This window comes from Aristolochia californica, unplaced genomic scaffold (genome assembly GCF_029961685.1).
Source record: "Aristolochia californica isolate CCGP_79_NKW_82.1479 unplaced genomic scaffold, dmAriCali1.0.hap1 SCAF_6, whole genome shotgun sequence".
Taxonomy (NCBI): domain Eukaryota; kingdom Viridiplantae; phylum Streptophyta; class Magnoliopsida; order Piperales; family Aristolochiaceae; genus Aristolochia; species Aristolochia californica.
This window is the reverse complement of record NW_027182257.1, coordinates 2,201,693-2,224,472: the sequence shown is the minus strand read 5'-3', so window position 1 is coordinate 2,224,472 and position 22,780 is coordinate 2,201,693. Positions and strand designations below refer to the sequence as shown.

At 36.4% G+C, this 22,780-nt stretch overlaps 3 protein-coding genes across 6 annotated transcripts; 1 reads left to right on the top strand and 2 right to left on the bottom strand.

Annotated features, from left to right (window-relative positions):
* Positions 1 to 575: 575 nt before the first annotated feature.
* Positions 576 to 7,368, bottom strand: LOC137934493 (uncharacterized). Of its 3 annotated transcripts, none has more exons than XM_068778870.1 (13): positions 7,154 to 7,368; positions 7,014 to 7,067; positions 6,827 to 6,920; positions 6,087 to 6,136; positions 5,689 to 5,738; positions 5,352 to 5,457; positions 4,401 to 4,461; positions 4,222 to 4,274; positions 3,620 to 3,712; positions 2,565 to 2,628; positions 2,198 to 2,305; positions 1,374 to 1,654; positions 576 to 801 (listed from the first exon to the last, which is right to left on the bottom strand). In XM_068778870.1, the coding sequence occupies exons 2-12, from the start codon at positions 7,038 to 7,040 to the stop codon at positions 1,419 to 1,421; spliced, it is 942 nt and encodes a 313-aa protein (XP_068634971.1). In that variant the 5' UTR covers positions 7,041 to 7,067; positions 7,154 to 7,368; the 3' UTR covers positions 576 to 801; positions 1,374 to 1,418. The 3 variants fall into 3 exon arrangements, with proteins under 3 accessions (XP_068634971.1, XP_068634972.1, XP_068634970.1); XM_068778871.1 differs by lacking the exon at positions 576 to 801 and adding an exon at positions 1,070 to 1,272; XM_068778869.1 differs by lacking the exon at positions 576 to 801 and having other exon boundaries at positions 1,070 to 1,654.
* Positions 7,369 to 7,761: 393 nt separating this feature from the next.
* LOC137934482 (putative glucuronosyltransferase PGSIP8) lies at positions 7,762 to 11,124 on the bottom strand. Of its 2 annotated transcripts, none has more exons than XM_068778850.1 (5): positions 10,681 to 11,124; positions 9,087 to 9,345; positions 8,775 to 9,003; positions 8,547 to 8,694; positions 7,762 to 8,463 (listed from the first exon to the last, which is right to left on the bottom strand). In XM_068778850.1, the coding sequence occupies exons 1-5, from the start codon at positions 10,953 to 10,955 to the stop codon at positions 7,923 to 7,925; spliced, it is 1,452 nt and encodes a 483-aa protein (XP_068634951.1). In that variant the 5' UTR covers positions 10,956 to 11,124; the 3' UTR covers positions 7,762 to 7,922. The 2 variants fall into 2 exon arrangements, with proteins under 2 accessions (XP_068634951.1, XP_068634952.1); XM_068778851.1 differs by having other exon boundaries at positions 8,775 to 8,976.
* A 5,270-nt stretch (positions 11,125 to 16,394) lies between these two features.
* Positions 16,395 to 18,885, top strand: LOC137934295 (QWRF motif-containing protein 7-like). The gene is made up of 5 exons (XM_068778579.1): positions 16,395 to 16,988; positions 17,658 to 17,894; positions 17,964 to 18,053; positions 18,527 to 18,634; positions 18,805 to 18,885. The coding sequence occupies exons 1-5, from the start codon at positions 16,395 to 16,397 to the stop codon at positions 18,883 to 18,885; spliced, it is 1,110 nt and encodes a 369-aa protein (XP_068634680.1).
* Positions 18,886 to 22,780: the final 3,895 nt, after the last annotated feature.

The window sequence follows — 22,780 nt, the reverse complement described above, 5'->3', positions numbered from 1 at the left end:
CTTGTAATTTTCTAGTAAGTTACTAATAGTAATAAGATTTTATTTAAAGGTTTTTTTTGGAAATATGTATCCAAGGGCACTAAGGAAATCGTAGTAAATTTATGGCCAGATTCAAAATTACAAAATAAGTTCAACATTTGGGGTAAAAAAGATTAATATTAGTGCGTTTTAATCCATTATCGAGATTCAATCCCGAACTTCTCTTATCATTTTTTTTATAAAATGTATGCATAATTTTATATATAATTTATTTGACATATATGTTATGTAGAGTATTAGATATAGGTTAAGATCGAACTCGGCTAGAACTCGAATTTGAACTCGGTTACAATTATTAGGCTCTATGCTAGGGTTGGCTCGAGCTCAAGTTTGAAATATTTAAATCAAGCTCGGCTCGAACATAGGAAGGTTCGGGTTCAACTCAATTTGATGTCACCCTTATGCCCAATTTTAAGTTAAATTTATGCCCAATTTTATGTAAAATGTATGCATAATTTTATATACAATTTGTTTAACATATATTTTTTAAAAAGTTTTAAATGAATGTTGAAACTCGAACTCGGCTTGAACTCGGTTTAAATTATTGGGCTCGAGGCTCAACTCAGCTCGAACTCAAGTTTAAAATATTTAGATCAAACTCAGCTCAAACATAAACATGTTCGGGCTCAATGCCACCCCTAATGACAACTTACAAGTAATATCCCGGGCTGATCAAATGGTCATATGGCAGCGTGGACGGTGATGAACCGGTGACCTGAGGGCCCTAGCCACTTGTGGTAGCGCTTGGTGGTGGTTGCATTTCTGCAGAAAGTGAAAAGCAGACGAAGAAGATAAGAGTTGTTGTTGACATGGGCAATGTAAATAAATGCTTTGGGAATACCCAAGAAGCGAATCGGAGAAAAACAGAGAAAGTTGTCTCGGACATGGAGGTATGGGTAGGAATCAGAGATCGAATCTGCTTTGTCGGTCAGGCCCCAACGGTCTGATGTTTCAGAAGCGAAGCTCGACTCCAACGGTCGCCTTTGGAGTGAAACAACAGAACACTGGGATGGGAATGTCCCGACATATATGGTTCTTATATTTTGTTTTTTATTTGATCTGAAATACCACAACTAGGATTCTAATTCTAGTAACGAGCAACAATCTTGAATTAGTTTCAAGTTCTCATCCTGCTTCTCATGTTCCTTAATTACTACAAGCAACACTGGTCAAGATACAGAGATCTCACCAAACCCATCAAAATGCACAGCATCAGTTAGACATGGAATGGGTCTGAAAAGAAAAATCAAAACCAATAAATGATTGAGGTTGTTTCACAACATATCTGATGAAAAGGCAGAATCATGGCTCTTTTGACTCTTCGTAGAACTCACCTGTTAAATCTATATGAAAGATTGCAATGCAGAATGGCATCAGGATTATAAGGAGAGCTTTCCAAGCTCTTTGACTGCATGAGAAGCTTTCTTCAGTTCCAGAGCTGTTTTATAAGGAGGAGCTATGGGAGGTTGTACTGGTTCCAAGCTTTGGTAACTGGTACCTTCCACAGGAGCTGGAAGTGGGTACGAGCGATCGGAGTCGTAACCCCGTAAGTCTCCACATGCCAAAAATGGAATGTAAACTTTGTTTGGTCCTTCCAACCGACCACTACTGCAATCTGTGTTAAAAGTTAAACACATAAATGCAACTAATAAGAGCAAGTAAGAATTCAACACTTAAAAGAGAGGAAAAAGAAAACCCAGATCTTTATAGTTAACTTGCTTGAAAGTTAATTCAACCGACATGTGAAGTAAGGAAAACATGTATGGTTCATCATGGGGGCTTTCATACATTACCATTCACTGGTCGGACAAAGTTCATTTCATCTTAAACATGTATGCTTCATCATAGGGGCTTACATACCAAGGAAAAATAGCTAGCTGTTACAACCTTTGAAACTTGAATTATCATAAAACAGATGAATATTAGTCAATCAGGGAAACTCTGGAGCATTAACTGATGCGCAACATGGCAACTAGATGTATATTCAGATCATCAGATGGAATGTTTAAATAGTGACATTTCTTACAAAAGGTGTGAGAGTCCACTACATAATTTCTCATAAGATACCACGATACTATTAAGTACATATTTGTATATCTGAGTTGCTTGGTCTCATGAACAAAGAGTTATGAAAGAAGCAAAAAACTAATTGGATTACCTAAATTGTCTTCCCCAGAAGGCGTGCCTACTTTTTCCAACAGCTGATGTAAATCATTCTCATTAAAACCGTCAGGTGGGGAATAATTTTCACATACTGCAAAAGCTTCTGTACCACAGACACAATAGAAGGTCATAATCAATGTAACGTGCCATAAAATGAATTGGAAAGATTATTTCTACAGAACTTATAGGTTGCCTTGATCTCGTACATTAACATTTGTTTGAGTTCAAACTCCAACTTGCCATAGCTTACTGTTGTACATATACGATCTATGAAATCCAATGGCAGGCTTTTCTATGCAGTTTCAAGTACAGATTTATAGTTATAGCAAGTAAAGAGGAAAAAGTACAGTTTGTTTTCACACCTATACTTGAGTTGCGGCTACTCTTTGGTTTTGCAAAGGTTACAACTGGGAAGAATAATTTAAGCTGCAATTGAGAAGTTTCATAGGAATTAGAACCATTCTGAATGAGAATACAGTAGATGGTAAAAAAGAGACACGCATATTGAAGACAAATATCTAGAAAATACTCGAGAGATTAATAAATTAAATATTTCTGTAGTCAGAACTTCTCTATCAAAGACCTTGCATTTGTTGAACAACATATTTACTCTGGTGAAATAATAATTCATAAAACTAGAGACTCTGGCGGAGCAATTTATCCTCGATACAAAGCTTAGAAAACTGGAGCCATCAACGAAGCTTACAGGGTACTAATTAACTCTTGATTTGTAAATTGCAAACAGGGGAGAATAGACTTAAAGAGTTAGAGAAACAGTATGATAGAGAAGATGAAAAGACAAGAGAACCATATATTGGGGCAAGACAGGGAGAGAGAGAGAGAGAGAGAGGAAGGAGTTCCTTGTCCCTAAACAAACCATTATGTTCCTCAATGTTGATATCAAATTGTATAAAACGAATAGCCCTCACTATTACAGCTTATTCCATCTCAACTACGATCGACAAAAACTGTCAATTCTACTGTAGAAACAGAACATGTTCACAACTCTCAGATATTTAAAAACAACAGCGGAAGAGGGCAAGGCCAAAAGCTTCAGAGAGAGTTTTTTTTTTTTTTTTTTTTGAATGTTGATAACACAAAATACACACTACAACCAATACTCCTGGTGAGACTTGAACTCAAGACTTCAATTCAGAAACCCTCTCATGTGGCTGTTGAGTCAAGCCACAGAAAATTAGAAATACAGGTCAGAAAGGGAGGAGAGATGCCAAGATCAAGCTGTTAGCCACGAAAGAGATAGAGGTTGATAAATAAAATACTAAAACCAAGGGAGGTGAATCAGAACTTCCTGCAAAAGTGTTACCAAAAATAAGCAAAGAACATGACATATAATGACTTCATGGGTTGAGAAGTTTCAGATAAACACATAACTATCATTGAGAGATCACGGCCTTACTTGGCAGTAGAGGAGACTTGTATCTTTACCACGAAATATCTTAGCAACAAACTTTCCTCCTTTTCTAAGCACATGAGTAACAATGTTCAGAGCCTGCATTCAATGCAAGAAATCTTAGGCAGATGAACAACACTGAAAAGATGGGCAAGCCAAGAAAAGTTATAACACCAGCATCAAATAATGCATGTTCCTAAAAGCTCGAAAGACAATGGCTATCTTTGCACTAAATCTGGTAAAGAAATCCAAGCTGATAGATGACTAGCATGCAATGTTGACAAGAAGTTTGGATCTAGTGGTGCCAGCTTGAGCACACACATACATTTAGTACTATCAGATGTAATAATTGGAAACTGGTTTGTGAAAATTTCAGCTCGTCACTTTGAACTTTTTGGATTCCATGAAACTTTAAGAAAATACATGCTTTCTTAAAAAAATAAAAATAAAAATAATTTGAAGCAAAAACATTTCTAAAATGGCAATATTATATCATCCTTCTTAAGGCGCCCTGAAGTCTGATCTGATGTTGGAAACACATACAAAATAAAGTTCTAAAATTTGGGCAGAGATATAATCTGGAAATAGATGCCGGACTCAAAACTCACTGCAAGTATAAGCTGTGACTGTACAAATTCATCCATATCATGAAGTCCGGTGACTGCAACAAAAACAGAAGCATTTTAATTACTCTACTTATAACATAAATGTTATAGCTAGTATACAAGTCGGGGGAGGAAATCACTAATAAAAAAGAAATAAAAAGCATAATGCAGATCTTTCTCACCATCAGGGGCCCCATCACAGACAACTAAGTCAGCTTTGCATCCATCAAAATGTTTAATAACCTGGAAAGCATTATAAACAACTCAAATACAAAAATTTCACCATTTCTAGAACAACTATAGGTGTTTTAGTTGGGTCTACCACCAATTATGAAGGAGGGTGGTATCAAAAGTTGAATCAAACAGGTTCATCAGCAGAAAAGGACTTGTCTATTTATGGGCCTAAAGGATCGTTTGATCATGCCAATTGGATTAGAGACAAGTCATGGTCACTCAGGCCCATCAAAGCAGACTTAAAGACTCTCTCTCTCTCTCTATTCAAAATATGTCACAATGCTTTTGAGTTGTTATGACTCAGAAAACATGTTTATGAATTGGGACTATTGTGCTTTTAATCCATCTATGTTTTTCCGAAAGGAAAAACCCAGTGCCACCATTGCCTCACATTGACTAAAGGGAGCGGAGTAAACAGAAAGGATATTACTTGTTAAAGAGTCATGTCAGAGAGAGAGAGAGATCTGTGAATTCGCTTGGCTAAATTTATTGTTAGATCAATCCTTCTAATATTTGTAACCGATTGAATTAACAAGATAGGAAGAAGATTAATTTTGAGCTCTTGGATAGTCTGACTTTGTGTTCCATTTCTCTCTCTCTCTCTCTCTCTCTCTCTCTCTCTCTCTCTATTCAAAATATGTCACAATGCTTTTGAGTTGTTATGACTCAGAAAACATGTTTATGAATTGGGACTATTGTGCTTTTAATCCATCTATGTGGTTGGTTCCAAACTCTTTTAGCAATTGAAATTAGTGACCATGTTTGAATACCACAAGACCTCTATGGGAATAATAAGAGAAGTGGTTCCTGTGAAGTGTTGAACAAATATGTGCTCTTGAAAGAACATGATAGCACTTAATTTCTATTGAAACATAAGTAACACACATCTGATCTGTTACCACTTCAGCTGTTCGAGCATTTGTGATGTCCCCCTGGACTTGAATTACACCATCTATGGGTGCCATTGGCTGTAAATCAATTGCGACAATGAGTGGAAGGTCATCTCTGAACAAAAGAGTACAAGCAAGTCAAGCAATTGCTGGCCCCAGACAATAACATCGAGAATCAGAAAGATTATTGTTGCAACAAGACTTTTGTTTGGAATAGTCCAAATTGACAATATTAGCCAGAAGTTTTACAATATTGTTTTGTGAAAAAATGAAGATTCACAACATAAAAAAAAAGAATATACGATTTTCCTCCTATGCATATATAGAGATAAGCATTAAACTCTACCTTGTCTCATTTGAAGATTTAGCTGGTAGATACAACTTTCGGCTGAGTACCTGTAAACATCCTAAAAATCAGACCTAAAGAATTTTTATCACCATCAGAATTTTCTTTTGAATGGTTCTCCCAGAGAGTCACAGGCAGATTATAGCAGTATAACATCAAAACATCAAATGACTGGAGTTGTTCTCTGTCTCAAGGACTCAGATCTTCTCTCCACAACATTTTCTATTCACCAGTGAAAATTTCAGGCACCACCAAAAATAAAAAATAAAAAATCCAAACTCATAAAAGCACCTTCGCTTTCCAGAGTAAAGATGGAATAAAAGTCATCTAATATAATTCGTAGACCAATTTAAATCGAAGTTTCTCCAAGGATATTCACAGAATGGCCTACTTCATACCTGGCTCCAGCTGCCAGGAGCTGCGCAAAGATCGACAACTCGTTTCACTCCTGGACAGTGAGATTATAAGAATTTTAAGCATCAATACATTTACAAATAGATATTCAAGAAAACAATAAATCAGTAAATGTTCTCTAGTTAAGAATTAGAAGACCCAGAAAGGTTCCAGGTAAGTAAGGGACAGATTGAATGAGAAAACAAACAAAGTAATTGTCTCAAGCTGTAGCTGCACCAATAATTAGAAAGCAAGGGCAAAACGGGTATAAAATTGGGTTCCAAATGATTGACTATTCTAAGCGTGTGCATCAAGCCCTTTTTTTTATACTTGATACTTAGACTTACACCATTAGCTTATCTATAGACAAATGTTACTTCTAAAAAAGAATAACTACAACTACTATTAAATCTAATGAAGTCATGAACAGTTAATAACTGTTGTTCTTGCATGCTCTTACAAAAACAATATTTTGTATCCATCTAAGAGTGTTTATCCAACAGTTCAACTGTCTTGTGCTCTCAAAGATATAAAACATTTGTTTCTAAAATAGATGAATGAACTATAACATACAAATAAACAATTAAAACGAACAAATCTTTTGCCCATCTTTTAATATCTTCTTCATCCCTTCAAAAGTAGAAACATTATGATCATACTTACAAATAAAACCATAAAAAAGGGCTGAATCCAAAGATGTCAGGCACCAAAAAAAACATATGGAAGAAAATGGTCTAACTCTTGCCTTGAAAAATGTTAAATTCTTCATCTATCTGCAACAGTTTGAAGGCACTTCGAGCACGCCAACCTTCTTCCTTTGCTTTCCGATAATAGATATCCTAAAAGGCAAACTAAAGAATAAAGGAGAGCAACTACAATTTATAAAAAAAAAAAAAACAAAATTTTATCAGACAGAGTGAGTGAACTTCTACCCTTTTGTCCCTAGAAGCTTTTCCCATGAACTCTGCCCACGCAAATCAACAGCTCTGCATGTTTATCAGCATCGAAGCATAAACAAATAAAACAAAATATGTCAAAAGGCGAGGATAAAATGCGGACTACGAGCACTGACCACTGGGAGGCGTCGGCGGCGAATTCAACTAGTGTTGACCGGTTGGAAAATCCGTTCCGATGGCGCAGACTCTTCGTCCTTCCGATACTCACAGTCGCTTCTATGTAGATGAAATTTCGCTGAATGGAGCAATGGCTGTAAAAAACTCTCAAAGAAGAACGAGTTGAAGATCGTGTATAGGCGTAACCCCTATGGCGGCAAATCTCCGAAAACAATTATTTGAGTGTCCCCAGTTTCAACTTATAACCCTAGCAAATATTTAAATTAAAATGCGTTCAAAATCTCCAAATTAATTAAAATATGTCTCATGGGTGGGCATGGGTCGAGTTATATGCTGGGCCTGGCCTTGATTTTGGGTATCCGGATGTCATCTAATTTCCATCATCCTCGTCAGGTTTATAAACAAAATTTCTCACCCCCGTAGGTGTGCGAGCTGCAGGTAGCAGAAAATTATACCTTAGGCCGACTGGAAACTGAATCTCCAGGTGAAGACTATCACGGCAGAAAGTGTAATAGCTTCTTAATTTTGTTCACCTATTTTTGTTCTTTAAATCGCTCTATTACTGTCGATAGGTTGAAGAATAATTCTTACTGATTGCTTCCCTGAATGCACAATTGTGGGTCTGCTCATTTGAATCAGATGTATTAAAAAGAATGATATAATATATACATAAAATGCATACAGGAAAGAAGTCACCCGGTCAAATGTTGTAGCGACAATGTCATAACATGATTTAGTGCCTTCTTATGTTAGAATCGTCTTTGTTTTTCAGTAGAGCTTACTGCTAAACTGTGGCTGTGGAGACTCTCCCAAAATTGGAAAGAAGGCTTCCCTCTCAAGTGTGGCATGCAAGCTAGTCATCACCTTCTGCAGAGAGTTCCAAGCTATTGGTGCAAAACAAAACGCATAACCAAAAACTGCTAGTGCTCGCACTATACCATTTGGATACCAAGGGCAGGCCATAACTCCAAGAGTGCCAATTATGCCCAGCCATGGCACCATTACTAGAAGCACTGGCAGCAAGAAAGCGTTGATTGGAATGGAGGCAAGAGCTGCGGACCCAAGCAAGTATAATGCCCAACCCACAAGTGGGTGGATCGTTTTTGGGATGAGGAAGAAGGGAACAAAATAAGCTGCTAAGATGGTCCACATGACCACCAATTTGAGCATGTTGTGGAAGAAGGTGGGGCTCTTGTCATCGCGACGGTAGCACAGCTTTGACAGGTTTGGACGTGTCAGCTTATTGAGAGCCATGATGATTATGTACATCACTGATTGGATTAACACCATTGGAATCTCTCCTCCATACCTTTAATTAGGGAAAATGAAATCAGAAATTTTGATCATCACATTCATACAATTGGAAGACAACTAGTATATTGATCATGTTACCCGATGGTCTGCCGGCGCTGCTCATGCCAAGAAAGGCCTAATGGAAGGACAGGCCATGACCACCAATACCATGGCTTCAACCATAGTGCACTTGGGAATGTGATGACACTGTTAGGCCCGCAAGGTATGCTCCATCGAAGCTTGAGATCTGCAGTCAGTCATTATCAAATTATTGTTCCATGTGCTTTTGTGAAAGAAATTTATAGGGACTAAGTTGCTTTTACTGACAGTAGTAGGAGGCGTCCATTTGGTAGCCGAGGGGGAGCCGGTAGTGACCATTAAGCTTGCTGCCATTGGGAGGTGGATGAAACATGGGCTGATCAAGAAGGTCTGAGAAATAACTAACAAGAAAGCCTTGATCTGCACCGTCTGGGTTTCTTCGTCCAATTTGTAGCTCATGAAGCATGTCTTTAAACACGTACATAGATGGCTGCATATCAGAGCATCGAAAGACATTCTTTTAAGGAGATGGAATGGTAATGGTAATGGTCATAGAAAGTGCATATTGAAACGAAGGAACCGGTTTTTGTTGTGTTTGACCTGCAAGACGAATAGTCCAGTGTGGAATATGCAGGGGTTGATGAAAGCAGCGCAGAACTGGCCACAACTGAATAGCTCGTCAGTGTTTTGAAGGAAGAGGTTATCTGAGTCAAGCATGACTACACGGTCATAGTCAAGAAGGCTCCACGCATAAAGCTTGTTCAAGGTTAGCTTAAATCTGTTGTTGAAGTTGGACTGCGTCTGGTATGGGTTCTTCATGTTTTCCACTCTCACCACGCGCACCTTGTCTTCTTCGGTCCTGCATTTGAAGACATTATGAGCCTATCCTTAACTGAAAACATGGAAATCCAATCCCGTTTTTTATTCGGTGTATAGTTTTTTCAATTAGAGAGCTTCGAGGCAACCCTTAGTCTCCCCAGGACCCAGATCTCAAATATTCGGATCTTTTTGGTTCACAACTTCGAATATTCGTAACATTCATTCACGTTTCTGGTGATATTTCCATTTTTTATAATTTTCTAAATAAATTATTATTTATTTTCTACACATTTATAGAAGTTCCCCAAGAACTCTTTACAATTTATAAAATTTTACTATATTTTGTTTTTTTTTTTTTTGGGGGGGGGGGGGGGGCTCTCTGGTCCTTATCCTAGCGGTACCGGACAACCGCTACCGATCGGAGATTGGGGTGAGTCAACCAAAGTGTTGTTCAACTGTTTTCTCTTGTAGCGTCCCCTCGTTTTTTCTCAAGCGGAGACGAAACGAGAAAAGGACAAATCGAGTCACTTTCCACTATCCAGAGTTGGACATATCGACCCATACTGGGGACCATTTTCTCTCTCCTCTCCTGTCAATTTGGTCCCTTGTGTCCGCGTTGTCCCAAGCTACAGGCTGAGCACTCCCGGCTTCCTCTGGTTTCTATCTAATGTGACATTATAGGGTTTATCCGCACGTCCGGTACCGATATTTTCAGTGAAAAGGAAGGCCTTCTGTGGTTCATGTTCTAGCCCTCCGTGAATTTTTTATCGTTCTGATAACAGTCGTTTCTTCTCAGATTTGAGCTTACTGAACTGTTTCTATCTTTTAACCAAATGAAGAGTGCAGAAACAGACAATAATACGACCGCAGGCAGCAGCTTTTTGAAATTCGAAGAATAAGAAAAGAAAAAAAAGGATTTCATTTATTTTAGTATCCTACAGATCAAAACTGCAGAGGAGAAAAAACGAAGAAGAAAGAAGAAGAAGAGGCGAGAGACCACTAATTACTGTATTTATTCAAAAACTTAAAACGCTTTTGAGGTAAAGCGCTTTGAAGCAAAGAATTAAGAACTGTCCAGAATGGTGTAATAAAATAAAAACGAACCGTCCAGAAAGGAAATTTCATTTCTCTCTGTTCTGGAACAGAAGAACAGAGACGAACATAAAAAGGAAAGCGAACTCAAAAACTGTAGATCTGACATCAGTTTCCATCCACACGAACTCGTTTTGAAAATCCAATCCAATCTAAACTTTACTCTTTCATAAGAAAAATCTAACTCTCAAATATTGCCGAGCTAAAAGCAAGGAAAAATCGCTAAACGTCATCAGATATCAAGCGGAGTAATCAACAGATAAAGGAAAGTCAATGCACTTACAAAGTTTCAATCCACCGCATAGGAACATCCACAGACGCAAGAAGAACAAGATCCGCGTCAACATCGAGCTTCGCCAGAGATCTCAGCATAACCCTGGCCGCTATGTAGAACTCATAATCCCTCGGCGTGCCCATATACATCATCGCCGCATAAGCATTCCTGTGCCGCCTCTCCTCTCCGTGTCCCTCCGCCTCCCACACCCCCACACCAACCACCAAAACCAGCACCACCAGCAAAACTCTCCTCACTCCGCACGGCATCAACTCTCCCGCCATCGTATCTACCTCACCGCACCGAATGCGGAGAAACTCCCTTTCCGCCGTCCCAGAAGAAGGGAAACAAGGAAATGGAATAACTACAGCGGCCGGCGACGACGAGACCCGGCGCCTTGTTGTCTTCTTCTTCGAATGAGATTCCGCCGTTTATGTGTAGTATAAATGGGTATTTTATAAGGGCATGGAGCGGGCACCGGTTCAATAAACTCCACCTGGCATTCTATGATTGGTGACCAGCGTTCCTGTTTGAGGGACTTTTGAGGGTGACCAAGTGCGTTCAGAGATGAGAGAGAACCGACACTTTTTGCTTGTTTTAAATAAATGTGGCCTTTTTTTTGCGTTCCGGAGACTCGGTGGTGACGCTTGACAATGTTGACCCAGCAATCCCGTTTTAGGTTTAAGCCCACCGGTCGGTTCTAACATCTACCCGGTTCGTACCACCCGGTCGTGCCTCCGATTACCTTTTTTTTAAATTATAAAAAAATTAGTTGGGGTAATTAAATGCTGGGTCATGTTCGGATGTTACATTACCACTTCATTTCTGAAATCGTTTATTTAGTGAAAATAAATGTTAAAATTAATTATATTCTTTTAATTTTTTTATTAAAATATTTAATTAATTTTCTAGAATTCATTGTTAAGTACCTAATTAATACTATCCAAATTACCGATGGCATGATAGTTAACGAAAAGTTAAGAACTTAACCCCAGGATTATAATAATACTCGTATCGTTACCCGTTGACCCACCGAGCATCAAATGAGAAATAAAAATGTTATTAATATTTATTTTCATCAAAATAATAAAGAAAACCACTGAAAGGGCCCACCTGAATTACAAATTAAACTAAATTAATCCAAAACATGCCGCTTTGCGTGAGGCTTAGACATAAACTAAGCCCGTCGAGATGCTTATCCCGATAAGAGGCAACATCCGTTCCTTCTCCGTGGATAAGTACGATCTGGGGATGCTAAGCCTGAATCTGTCTTCCCCGCGTCGACCCTTCCCAGAAAAATATCTCTCGTCTCTTATAGAATAATGGTAGGAGTGTCGATTGGACGAGCAGGAAAAGATTAATGTAAAGGGGAAAGTCAGATCACTAGCGACCGAACCGGGGGAGATTCCATTGATGAGAAGGAAAAACTTGCTGAAAATGAATGCGAGCGCGTTGGTTTCTTCCGCAGTTGACTGAGAAACTGAGCAAGCGATAGAGAACCCACTTGTCTTGCTCTTCTCGCTCTCTCTCTCTGCAGGATTTGGTCTCGACCGTTGAAATCGCGGAGATCAGATTATTGATTTCTTTCAGCTTTGACTGGTTTGGTTTGATCTGAGGAAGGAACGATGACAGAAATGGATTATAGCTGTTCCGTTTGTTGACCTTGTATTGGACTGGTTGGTTCGTATTTCAGTCGGGTCATCCGGTACGAAGAATCCGATACGGGGAGATGTTTCGGTGGTGAGCCTGAGCAGACAATGTGGACCGTTCTATTCATAGTACCGCGTTGGCTCTGCTTGTTACATTTATAGTGATGGGGATGCAACTTGCAAGCCCCATGTGGATAGATTGTTTTCAACATTTATAATATGGATATTCGATTTAAATAAATATGACGTCGATATAAGGGATCATTTGTGTCAAAAGGCTTAAAAACCAAAATGACCAAAAATTATTTTTTGAATAAATTCTTCATTAATAATTTCTATTATTTAAAAATTGGCTGATTTTCTCTTCTTTGTATTAATTAAGGATTATTTTATTTATTTTATTTTTATTATTTCTTAATGGAGTCATTAGAGATTCATTTCCTTATTTTTTAAAATATTTTTATAAGAGGAATCAATAAAAAAATTATTTTCACTATATCACAAAAAAAAATTACTTGTTAATTTTTAATGATTTCTTATTAGCACAAACAAATAGTAAAATTAAGAATTTATATAAAACCAAAAAATATAGTAGTTCAAATGCTTCACTTTAGATTTTACAATTTTATACTAAAATGTCATCCACTCTGATACCCACCCCGTTCATTCTTAACTGCCTATGACGGGATTCGAATGAGGGACGTGGTGTGCCCAGCCCTGATACCATGACAGCGGCTAACCAATACAACCCAAGAGACCGATCTATTAAGTGTGAAAAACTAACGCCTACAAGAGTGGACGGAACCACTCTGACATAAAAAACTATATGAAAATTTTTTGAATAATTATTTGATAATTGATGCTGTAATACTTTCAACACAAGGTAATTTTTAATGGCAATTTTGTATTTAATAATTTATTTTACTTAAATTTTATCAAATAAGTATAGTAATGTATGAGATTGATTATTATTTTTCATTTATTTCTTTGAAAAAAGGCATTAAAGGATGTTTATTATATATAATAGATTGTTAGGTTTATTATATGGTTGTGGCTTGAGGCATTTTTTAATTATTCTTTTGTATATAAAAGTTTAAAGCTTAAAAATAAATAAGCAAACACTCACTCATATGGTGTTTTTGTTTTCCAAGAATGAATACGCTTGATCAATTTGAGTTTTATTATTAGAAATACCAGAAACCCAATTCTAGCAAGAAAATAATGTTCAATTAATGACCCTTTTTTTTATTTTATCAATCCATTTATAAAATAAAATTGAATGGCATTCTTACATGATATTTTATCAGTCCATTTGTAGCAAAAATCTAGGAGAGGGCGAAAACCCAGCAAATCGATAGGATTTGCCGGTTTAACAAGGAAACCAACTAACTCGCTTCGATTAGTTGGGTCGCTTTCCCCACTCAACACAGGAATCGGAATGGCTTCCTCCTAAGGCATCCTCTCATTTCCATTCAAATCCCCCTTTTATTAAAGTGAAAGTAAATTATTTTTTTTTGTTAGTGTGTGCAATGAAAAATATACTGAATTTTTTTGTTTTTGTTAGTGTATGGTAAAAAGTATATAAAAAATAATTTAATAGATTTAACTTTATAAGATAGTTTTTATTTAATTTTTTTATTAATAAGACTTCAACTTGTCTAAATTAATAAATAATTTTAAATTTATAATATTTAAATGTTTAATCAAATTTTTACTTTTTAATGTCTAAATTCTCACTCATAAAATATTATTTAAATATAATATTAAAAATTATAAATTTATGTAAATAAAAAAGAGGGTATTTTACTATACAAAATTACTTTTATGGATTTAATTTATGAGATAGTTTTATATAACTAAACTAAAATATATTTTATCTTGTTTTAAATGAATAAATAATTTAAAATAAATTCAAATAAAATTTAAAATAAATAAAATTATTATTTTATTTAATATATAAAATGATTAAAAAATACTTAATTTTATAATATCCAAAATTTAATCAAATTATTAATTTTTAAATATCTAATTTCTCACTCTTAAAATAGTCATTAAATATATAATATTAAAAATAAGGAATTTATATAAATAAAATAATTGTTTTATTATATATTACTTTAATAGATTAAAATTTTATTTTATATAGTTTTTATAATAAACTAAAATAAAAATTAACTAAACTTAAATTATAAATAAATAAATATAAATTTTATTATTTTTAATTAAATAAAAATAATAATTAAACGAATACTTACTTTATAATACCCAAATACTTAAATCAAATTGTTACTTTTGTAATATCTAAATTCTCACTCTTAAATTAGAAATCAAATATAATATTAAAATTAGGAATTTATATAAAGAAAAATATAATATTTTATTATATAAAATTACTCTGATTGATTTAATTTTCATAAGACAATTTTATTTAAATATTCTGTTAATAGACTAAGATAAACTTCAATTTTTTAATAAATAATAAATATTTTAAATTTTAAAATTGATATTTATAATTTAATTAATTAATTAAATTAAATACTTAAATAAATAATATCCAAATAAAAGAGTGAGACGAGGAGAACAAGAGTGAGAGAGTAAGGGAATTCACTAACGTCAGGGAGTTCATTCAATTTCATTTTCATTAGTTCCACAATCAACAAACCCACTCAAACGCTGGAACCCTAAATCCTTCCTCTGAAGGTTCCTTTCCAGAAAAAAGAGCCAAAAGAGAGATTTCAGCACCTCCATTCCAGAAATAAGAGACAGAGAGAGATGCCCAGCAGTTGCGTTCCAGAACTAAGAGACGAGAAAGAAAGAGAATGGGATTGCAGGGGGAGGAATAAGTCAACGGATTTTGAAAAGGGCGAAATACGAACATCAACTGAAGCAATAAGAAAGGCCACCGGATTTACAGAGAGATTTACAAATAGGGCTATGTTTTGAAGCCAAGCCTTTTCATATCCCCAAGGGTTCCTCGGGACTCTGAGCAACGAGCAGCCACGATCTCTCGTTCTTCAGAGGGGATGACCACCGGGAGTGAGAGCGGAATCGATATCCTTCTTAAAGTCATAGGTGTTGAAGTAAGCTAAGGATTAAAAATTCTCGTCTTCTTCAACAAAATTCAACTTCTGGAGAAAACTGGCACATTTGGTATAAAACAGAGGAAAGAACAAACAGTTGCATTATCTGCGGCTTTCCATCACCTTCTGTAGACGACAAGAAATTGCTGTTCTCGTTTATCCCTAAAAAAAAAGACAGGTGAAGCCAGCACTAAGCAAACACTTCGGATTGGAAGATGATTCAGTGCTCACTGAGCAAGCATTATAATCAGGGAGAAAAAGGGTTAGGCCAATTGGAAATCAACTCTGCTAATGGATATCTTTTGCCAGACTGTAGAATATAGTCTCTCTCCCACCACGATCATGCGCTGAAAAGAGTTCTGACTATGTCTGAGCAATATCTGTGGAGAAGTCACAAACTCTCAATTACACCTTTCACTAGTTCAAATTAGGCGAATCAGATCAGGGCTTGCCAGTTGGCAGACTCAGCCTGAGTTGGGAGGGAGTTGGCCATTACACAACCGGCTCTATCTAAAATCCGAGTCAACCCAACTAAATCCTAAACCGGTAAAAGTTGTTAGTCAGAACAGAGGAATCAAAAGTCTAAGCAAAAGTCACACTTTAACTGATTAACCAAATTAGACCTTTTCTAATAGTTCTCATATTGTAACCCTAATAACCAAATTACCAGAGATCGTGCTCTCCAGTTCTATTTTTTCTTCCCCAATTTGCCCTCGTCATAAATTTCGAATTACCAGGTGAGATTCATTGTACTTTCAGAACTTTAATGGAAGATTCTTTCACAATTAATAAAATAAAAATCCAAATCGACGTGCAAACAATTCATCGCTTCGTGCCACCAAGCAAATGGCGAATTAAGTAAATTCAGACCAGTTCGTGGGCGCTAATGAAGAACTTAAGGCAACAAAAACCTGAAGGAGGTCGTACTCCCTGCAGAGAAACGAGAATGTCTGTTTCGTCTTCCTTCTGCTAGAATTTTCCGACTCGCCAAAGAATGGAGAACAGTCGCCGGAGTTTCAGCTCCGGGACTTTACGGTCTCCAAGACTACAGAGAAGTCACAGCGTAACTCCGGCCACTCCGAACACCGGCCGAAGCTCCAATGCTACTAGCTCCAAGTCCAGAGCACGAATCAACAGAGACAACGAGAACCGAAATCCTAAAGTTCAAGAATCACTTCGAAGATCCGACGTGTTTCATTCGTTTAGAAAGCTACCGGCCGATAATCGGGAGAGTCTCAAAGGAGTTTCGCAGTACCGGCAGCGTATCTCGGACTCGATTCCGGTGTGCAAGCAGCAGAGGAAGGTGAGATCCGCGACGACTTCTCCGTCGGCGTGGGCACTTTCGCCGGGTAGGTCAAGGTCACCTGCTATAGCTCCGGCGAAGGATTACGTAGAGTACTCGGCTGCACCGAAGGAGAAATTCGGCGGTCTGAGTGGCGTTTTGAGGCTCTTCCGGCAGACGAAGACGTCGGCGGTGGAGAAGGATGCGGCTCATCGGATTAGGCTTTTTTATAATAGATATTTGCAGTGGAGATTCGTGAATGCACGGGCGGAGGCGGCGGTGATCACCAGAAAGGCTAACGCCGAGGTAACGTACGAACGACTTTTTCATTGGTTTTTTTGACAGTTGATACACTAATTGACGAAGATGAAGTTTTTACGAGATTCAGATGATTAACGAAAAGTCTGCAATCCATGTCTCAATCTATTTGGTGATTTTATAGATGAAAATGCATCCATTCACAAGTAAAATTAACTCTGTTCCTTGCAAGTTACATCAAATAAATCTCCATGATTTGATCTTCCTATATTTAGAAATTTCTCCTATATTGTTCTTTGATATTTTACGATATTCAACTGTCAAGTCCAAGTAGCTGAGGGCTGGGTATCTACGTGTAGGGCAATACCCCCTCTAAAAATCGGATATGTGTCACCTGATACGGGAGACATTAGGAAAGATGTCCACCCATGATCAAGGATTTGGTGCGCCACATTTTAAATGTCAAACATTAAAGTTTGTTTGTGGCAAAAGGCAATCATAAACAAATTATTAATGAAAATTAAAATTTTTAGTATTTGGCATGGGTTCACTTAATTCCTGTTGCTTCAATCAGAAATGACAAAAAATATAAACCACGAAGGTAAAAAAGGCAAGAAAATCTCAATTTCTTTCTTTTTCTTTTGATATCGGGTGTGACAAAAGTCGTTCTACAATCTCATGTTATCAAATGTAATCTGTAAACTTGTTCTTTTGCAGATGAAGCTATTGGGAGTCTGGACAAGGGTTCATCAGCTACGAAACTCAGTTGTGGAGAAACACATTCAGGTTCAGAAATTGAAGCAGGAAATCAAACTACACCACATTCTCAATTTGCAAATCCCGTACCTCAAGGAGTGGGACAAAGTTCAAACAGGGAACCTAGAATCTGTGTCTAAACTTGGAAGAGCCTTGCGAGCAACCTCCATTAAAGTTCCCTTAGTTGCTGGTGCTAAGGTAAAAATGAAGCAAATCCTTCACTTTTCATGATTTGTTAGTTACATACTGTTACATATAATTCTACAGGCGGAAGTGCTTTCAATGTATAAAGCGGTTTGCATGGCGATGGATGTCATGAACAGAATCGGGGCCACGATCTCGATGTTCTATTTCCAGGTTCGACTATGTCATGAACCTTAAATTTCTTCTAGTAGCCATGGAATGAACAAAATTGAGAAACTTTAGGGACAATTTTCATTTCACTGAATTCACCCAAAATCATCTATTCAGCTGAGCATAGCTCTGCCAATAGATTTAATAAAAATAATAATCATAATAACAATAATAATAATAATTAAAAAAACGGAAGAGAAATATAGTTTTTATTGTTTGGATATACATGAAAAATAAAAAATAAAAAATAGTAAATTTAAAAATTTTGATGATTAAAATTTTCTCTCAAATTTCTTTTCCTTTTCTTTCTTCCCAAATTTCCATCATTTTGTGAGGGACAATTCATTTTGTGATTTTCTTTCTTATTTTCTTTTCTCTCAATGATTCTCTGCTGTCAAACAACAAAAAATATCTCTCCCCTTTTCTTTTATTTTATTTACTTTTTGTGAATTCCGAAGTTTATTCCTCTTGAATAGATGGAAGAGATGAACTTGTTCCTTAATGAGCTTAAGAAGATAACAAGGCAAGAAAGGGAAGGCATGGAAGATTTGATAGATAGACTCACTAAGGTGGCTACCCTTGAGGTGAGTGCGGATCAGTTCATGTAAGCTTTATAAAATAAAATAAAAAATCATTTAACTGCAGACAACTTATGTAAAGAGAATAAACGACAGCTGCCTTCAAATATCAATAATCAAATGTCTAAGTTTCTACCTCTTATCCACAAATCTTACTACTATTTTTTCTGGAACAGGCAGAAGAGAGATGTCTAAGGACAATTATCATGGATGCAAGGCGAGAAGAGATTGTAAGCTATGTACCATTCCTCCTATAGATATCTAAATCTTTTAAATAGAAAGCCTAATATTTTATTTATTAGAATGTTACAATGAAGGTACAATGCCTAATTTCACATATCAAAATTATCGAAAAGAAGACAAATTGATATAAAATGACCACCAATTGGTTTTAAAATTAGTGGTTGATGATCAAGATCACGAAAAATAAAAAAAAATGAGTAATGTTTAAAGCCGTATTGGAGTTTCCACCCATTACAAATGATATCCTTTAGTTTATTCATGCAAGCAAGGTGAGAAGAAATCATTTTTATAGTTGTGCTCCACCCTTCATTTTATAGTTGTCGGAATGAGAAAATAAAAAATAGGAAGGGCAAGATTTTTATCCATCGTATCTTATAATAAAATTATTGAAAAAAAATCAAACAAAATTCACAAAAAATATTGCTAGAGTCGGTAAATCTAGTTGAAATAACTTAATGGCTTATATGACCTTAAAATTTGTCTCCATGCATTCTTGAATCACAACAAATATTTGTCCACATAATCAAGAAAATTTTGTAATGGTAATGCTAATTAAAGATTTGTTATGGAGTCGACAAGAAATTCAAACCTTCTAGGGCTATTTGGAGACATTTCATTTGTATAGAGTTTATTGTCATTTTAGAGTAGATGGTAGCTAAATGCATGGAAAATAAAAAAATGATGTTTTATAGTAAATGTACACCTTTATTACTAATACGAAATGCACAAACTACATAAAGAAATTGATTTTCTAAGCAAAAAAAAAAAAAAACCTATAAATATTTGTCCTATTTTTTTCGACAAAAAAAACTCATTCGACTGATAGTAATGCACTGTCTTATTTAGTTGTATAGATGAAGCGTAGAGAATAATAATGTATGTTTAAATTTTGGTGATCCTAGGTGAGCATTTGGAAATTCATTCATAAATATATGTTGCACATATGGTTTTCATTCAAATGAGAGTTGTATTGTGATACATGGGAGGTAATACTTGTCCTAAATAACTTATCATCAATATTCGTGCAATTTAATCTTTTTATTTTGGATATAAGGATATTATGTTTATGGGAAAAAGTTTTGAGAATGTATCAATACTGAATACATATTAAGTATTGAATGGGTCAAGTGGGAGAATGTTAACAATTCTCTCTTTTTAGTTTCACCCATTATTCCCTTAGATGTAGGGGGATAGTTGGTAGTTATAACTACTCCCTCTTTTGTTGATGGTAAAAGAGGCATTTAAGAAATTCGGATTTGGTTTTTAGATGGACTAAACAGTTTCTTGCAAGTTCTGGAATTTGATTTTCGTGGCTGGAAGTATGCATCATTGATTCCTTTTAATTCAGATTTATAAATTTCAAAATATATTTAAAATTTCGGGTTTTTGTATAAGTTACCTAGGAAAATGTTTCCATACATATTTTTGTGACCAAAGTGAATTATTTTAAAGTTGTACTCAAGACATTTGTGAAAGTTTACCTTCACATTGATCACATAGTATGTAAAATCACAAAAAGAAAACCTACCATGCATATAGGTATTTTTAGCATAGATATCATATTTGAGTTTCCATTGTTAATAATGTCAGAGTGGTTTCGTCCACTCTTGTGAACGGTGGTTTTCCGCACTTAACCGACTAGTCTTTTAGTTTGCATTGGCCAGCCTCTTGACATAGTATCAGAGCTGGGTACTACGTTCCACGTTCGAATCCCAGGTAAAGCGGTAGGGAACGAGAACGGTGGGTATCAAATCTGGGTGGTTCCGTCCATCACTGATGGGTTAGGTACTTGGCTTTCCGCACTTAACAAACGGGTCTTTTGGGTTGTATTGGCTAGGCGTTTGACAAATAAACGAGAAACTATGTTTAAGGATTATCCATGTTACTGATGGGATTTTTTATTGGAACCACTAGAACAGTTATCTTTATAGAGTTCAATCCTCAAAACTGCTAGTTAATCACAGTTCTATTTATCGGAATATGATTATAAGCTCAGCTCCTCTTACATTCTCTTGTTTCCACAGCTGTGGTAAGCCTAAATTTATAATTACAGTCTCTTTAGGTCTAACATGCACACCAGAGGATCACTCGAATAAGAATCCTTATCCTCTATATGATTCTAATAGCTTGCTCAAGGACAAATAATGCCCTGTCTTTTAGTATCAAATACAGACACCTTACAGACATGACATGTACTCAGCTCAGCTGCCTTGTTCCAGAGTTGCCTGAACCTGGCTAATTAAAAATCGTTTGTAGCTTCCAAGTTACTGGTGTTTGATAGTCTTAAGATGTATTCAGATTAGCAAAGTCGCAACAAAAAAACAAAAATTCTGAAACTAATGAGTAAACTACCCAAGTGACTGTAGAGAGCTGCTGTATTCAAACATTGTTTGAGTTTGAGGAAATGAAGATTGAACTCTAACTGTATAAACCAGAGGAAGAGAAAGGAATACAGACCAGGTTTGGATGAAGAAACCCATGAGCTCATTACTAAAGGGTTTTCAAGTACCGTTTACAGCGCAAGCATGGATGCTTGATGGAAGCTGGCTTCATTCGACTCAATTCTCGCCAACGAAGCACGGTTGGCGGTCGTCACTCTCTCCTGGAACAGCCGAAGAGCTCTCTCCCATCTCCTACCATTCCGCTGGGGCTGTTCTTGGAAAACGATCTGAGTTAGCCGGAAAAGAAAGAGAATGGAAGAGGCAGCGAAGTCTGCATAGAGCTTGGAGATGCGACCATGAAGAGGGAGCTTCAGAGCGAATGGCCAGACCAAGGCTGCGACCGGAGAAGTATGAGCGTGGCCGGCTGCGAGGAGCTTTAGCTTGGCCACGGCCAGGAAATGGATCCCCATGTTTTTCCTTCGGAGTGTTGATGAAGACGGTGGAGATATTTAAGGGGAAGTACAGTTATTGCAGGAGACGGCAAAAACGACAAGAGAGCGGCAGCTAAAAACTGATGCAGGACATGGTTTCAGCTACTGTACACCCATACGATGATAATCATCTCCTGGTTAGCGGACATTAGGGAGTCATCTTCATATATAAATGAAATGAAAGCACTAGCTAGCCTGTATTAGAAGTTTAACCAGATTAGATCTGCTTCTTCATGGATTACCATTGGAACTAGCAGGAAATGTCAGCATTAGAGTTAGTCTTTTATAATCACATGAACAAGATCAACATGACCCATTTATATTACGAAATTTTCATATTATTATGTGATTTTTTTTTAGTAAAAATCAGGTAGTCTTCATTTTCTGTTGACCGAAACTGAAATAAGTTTTTTTCTGAAGTGAGTATTCGTTTTTTTTTTTTGGTTCCTTTCACTAAGAATGTAGAACAATAGAACGTTGTGATTGACTGAAGTTTTTAAAATTTTTACAGAAGTTTTCTACTTTTGTTGATGACAATTTGACGAACAGGTGATCCAAATTGGAGTTTTGGACAAGATAGAAGGAGACAAGATGGTCCAAATTGGAGTTTGGACGAGTTAGGAATTCTAGAGACAGGACGCTCCTTCAAGGAAGCTTCCTACTGGACTCCTTTCTTCGGATTCTTCTGCATTCATTCTGTCACCTTCTGGCCATGATGTCGTCTGCAAATCTTCTAAAGCATTGGATTAGAAAGGAATCCATTGGAATAGTTTCAAATAATTGGTTAGGCAAGGCTATAATGTTTTATGTAATATGGTACAGCCAAGGCACGTCTTGCATTATTTCTTTGGGAAACTGGTACAATCAAATAAGAAGTGTTTTTGTTTAAGCAAAAATTTAGTAATATGTTTTTTATTGTAAAAAAATTTAATGAATTGATTAAGGAAGACAAAGAACAACTCAAAATAAACTCCAAGCCCAAAACCTCTTGTTATATTCCTTAGGACCACTAAAAAATTTGGAAAAAAAATTGTAGT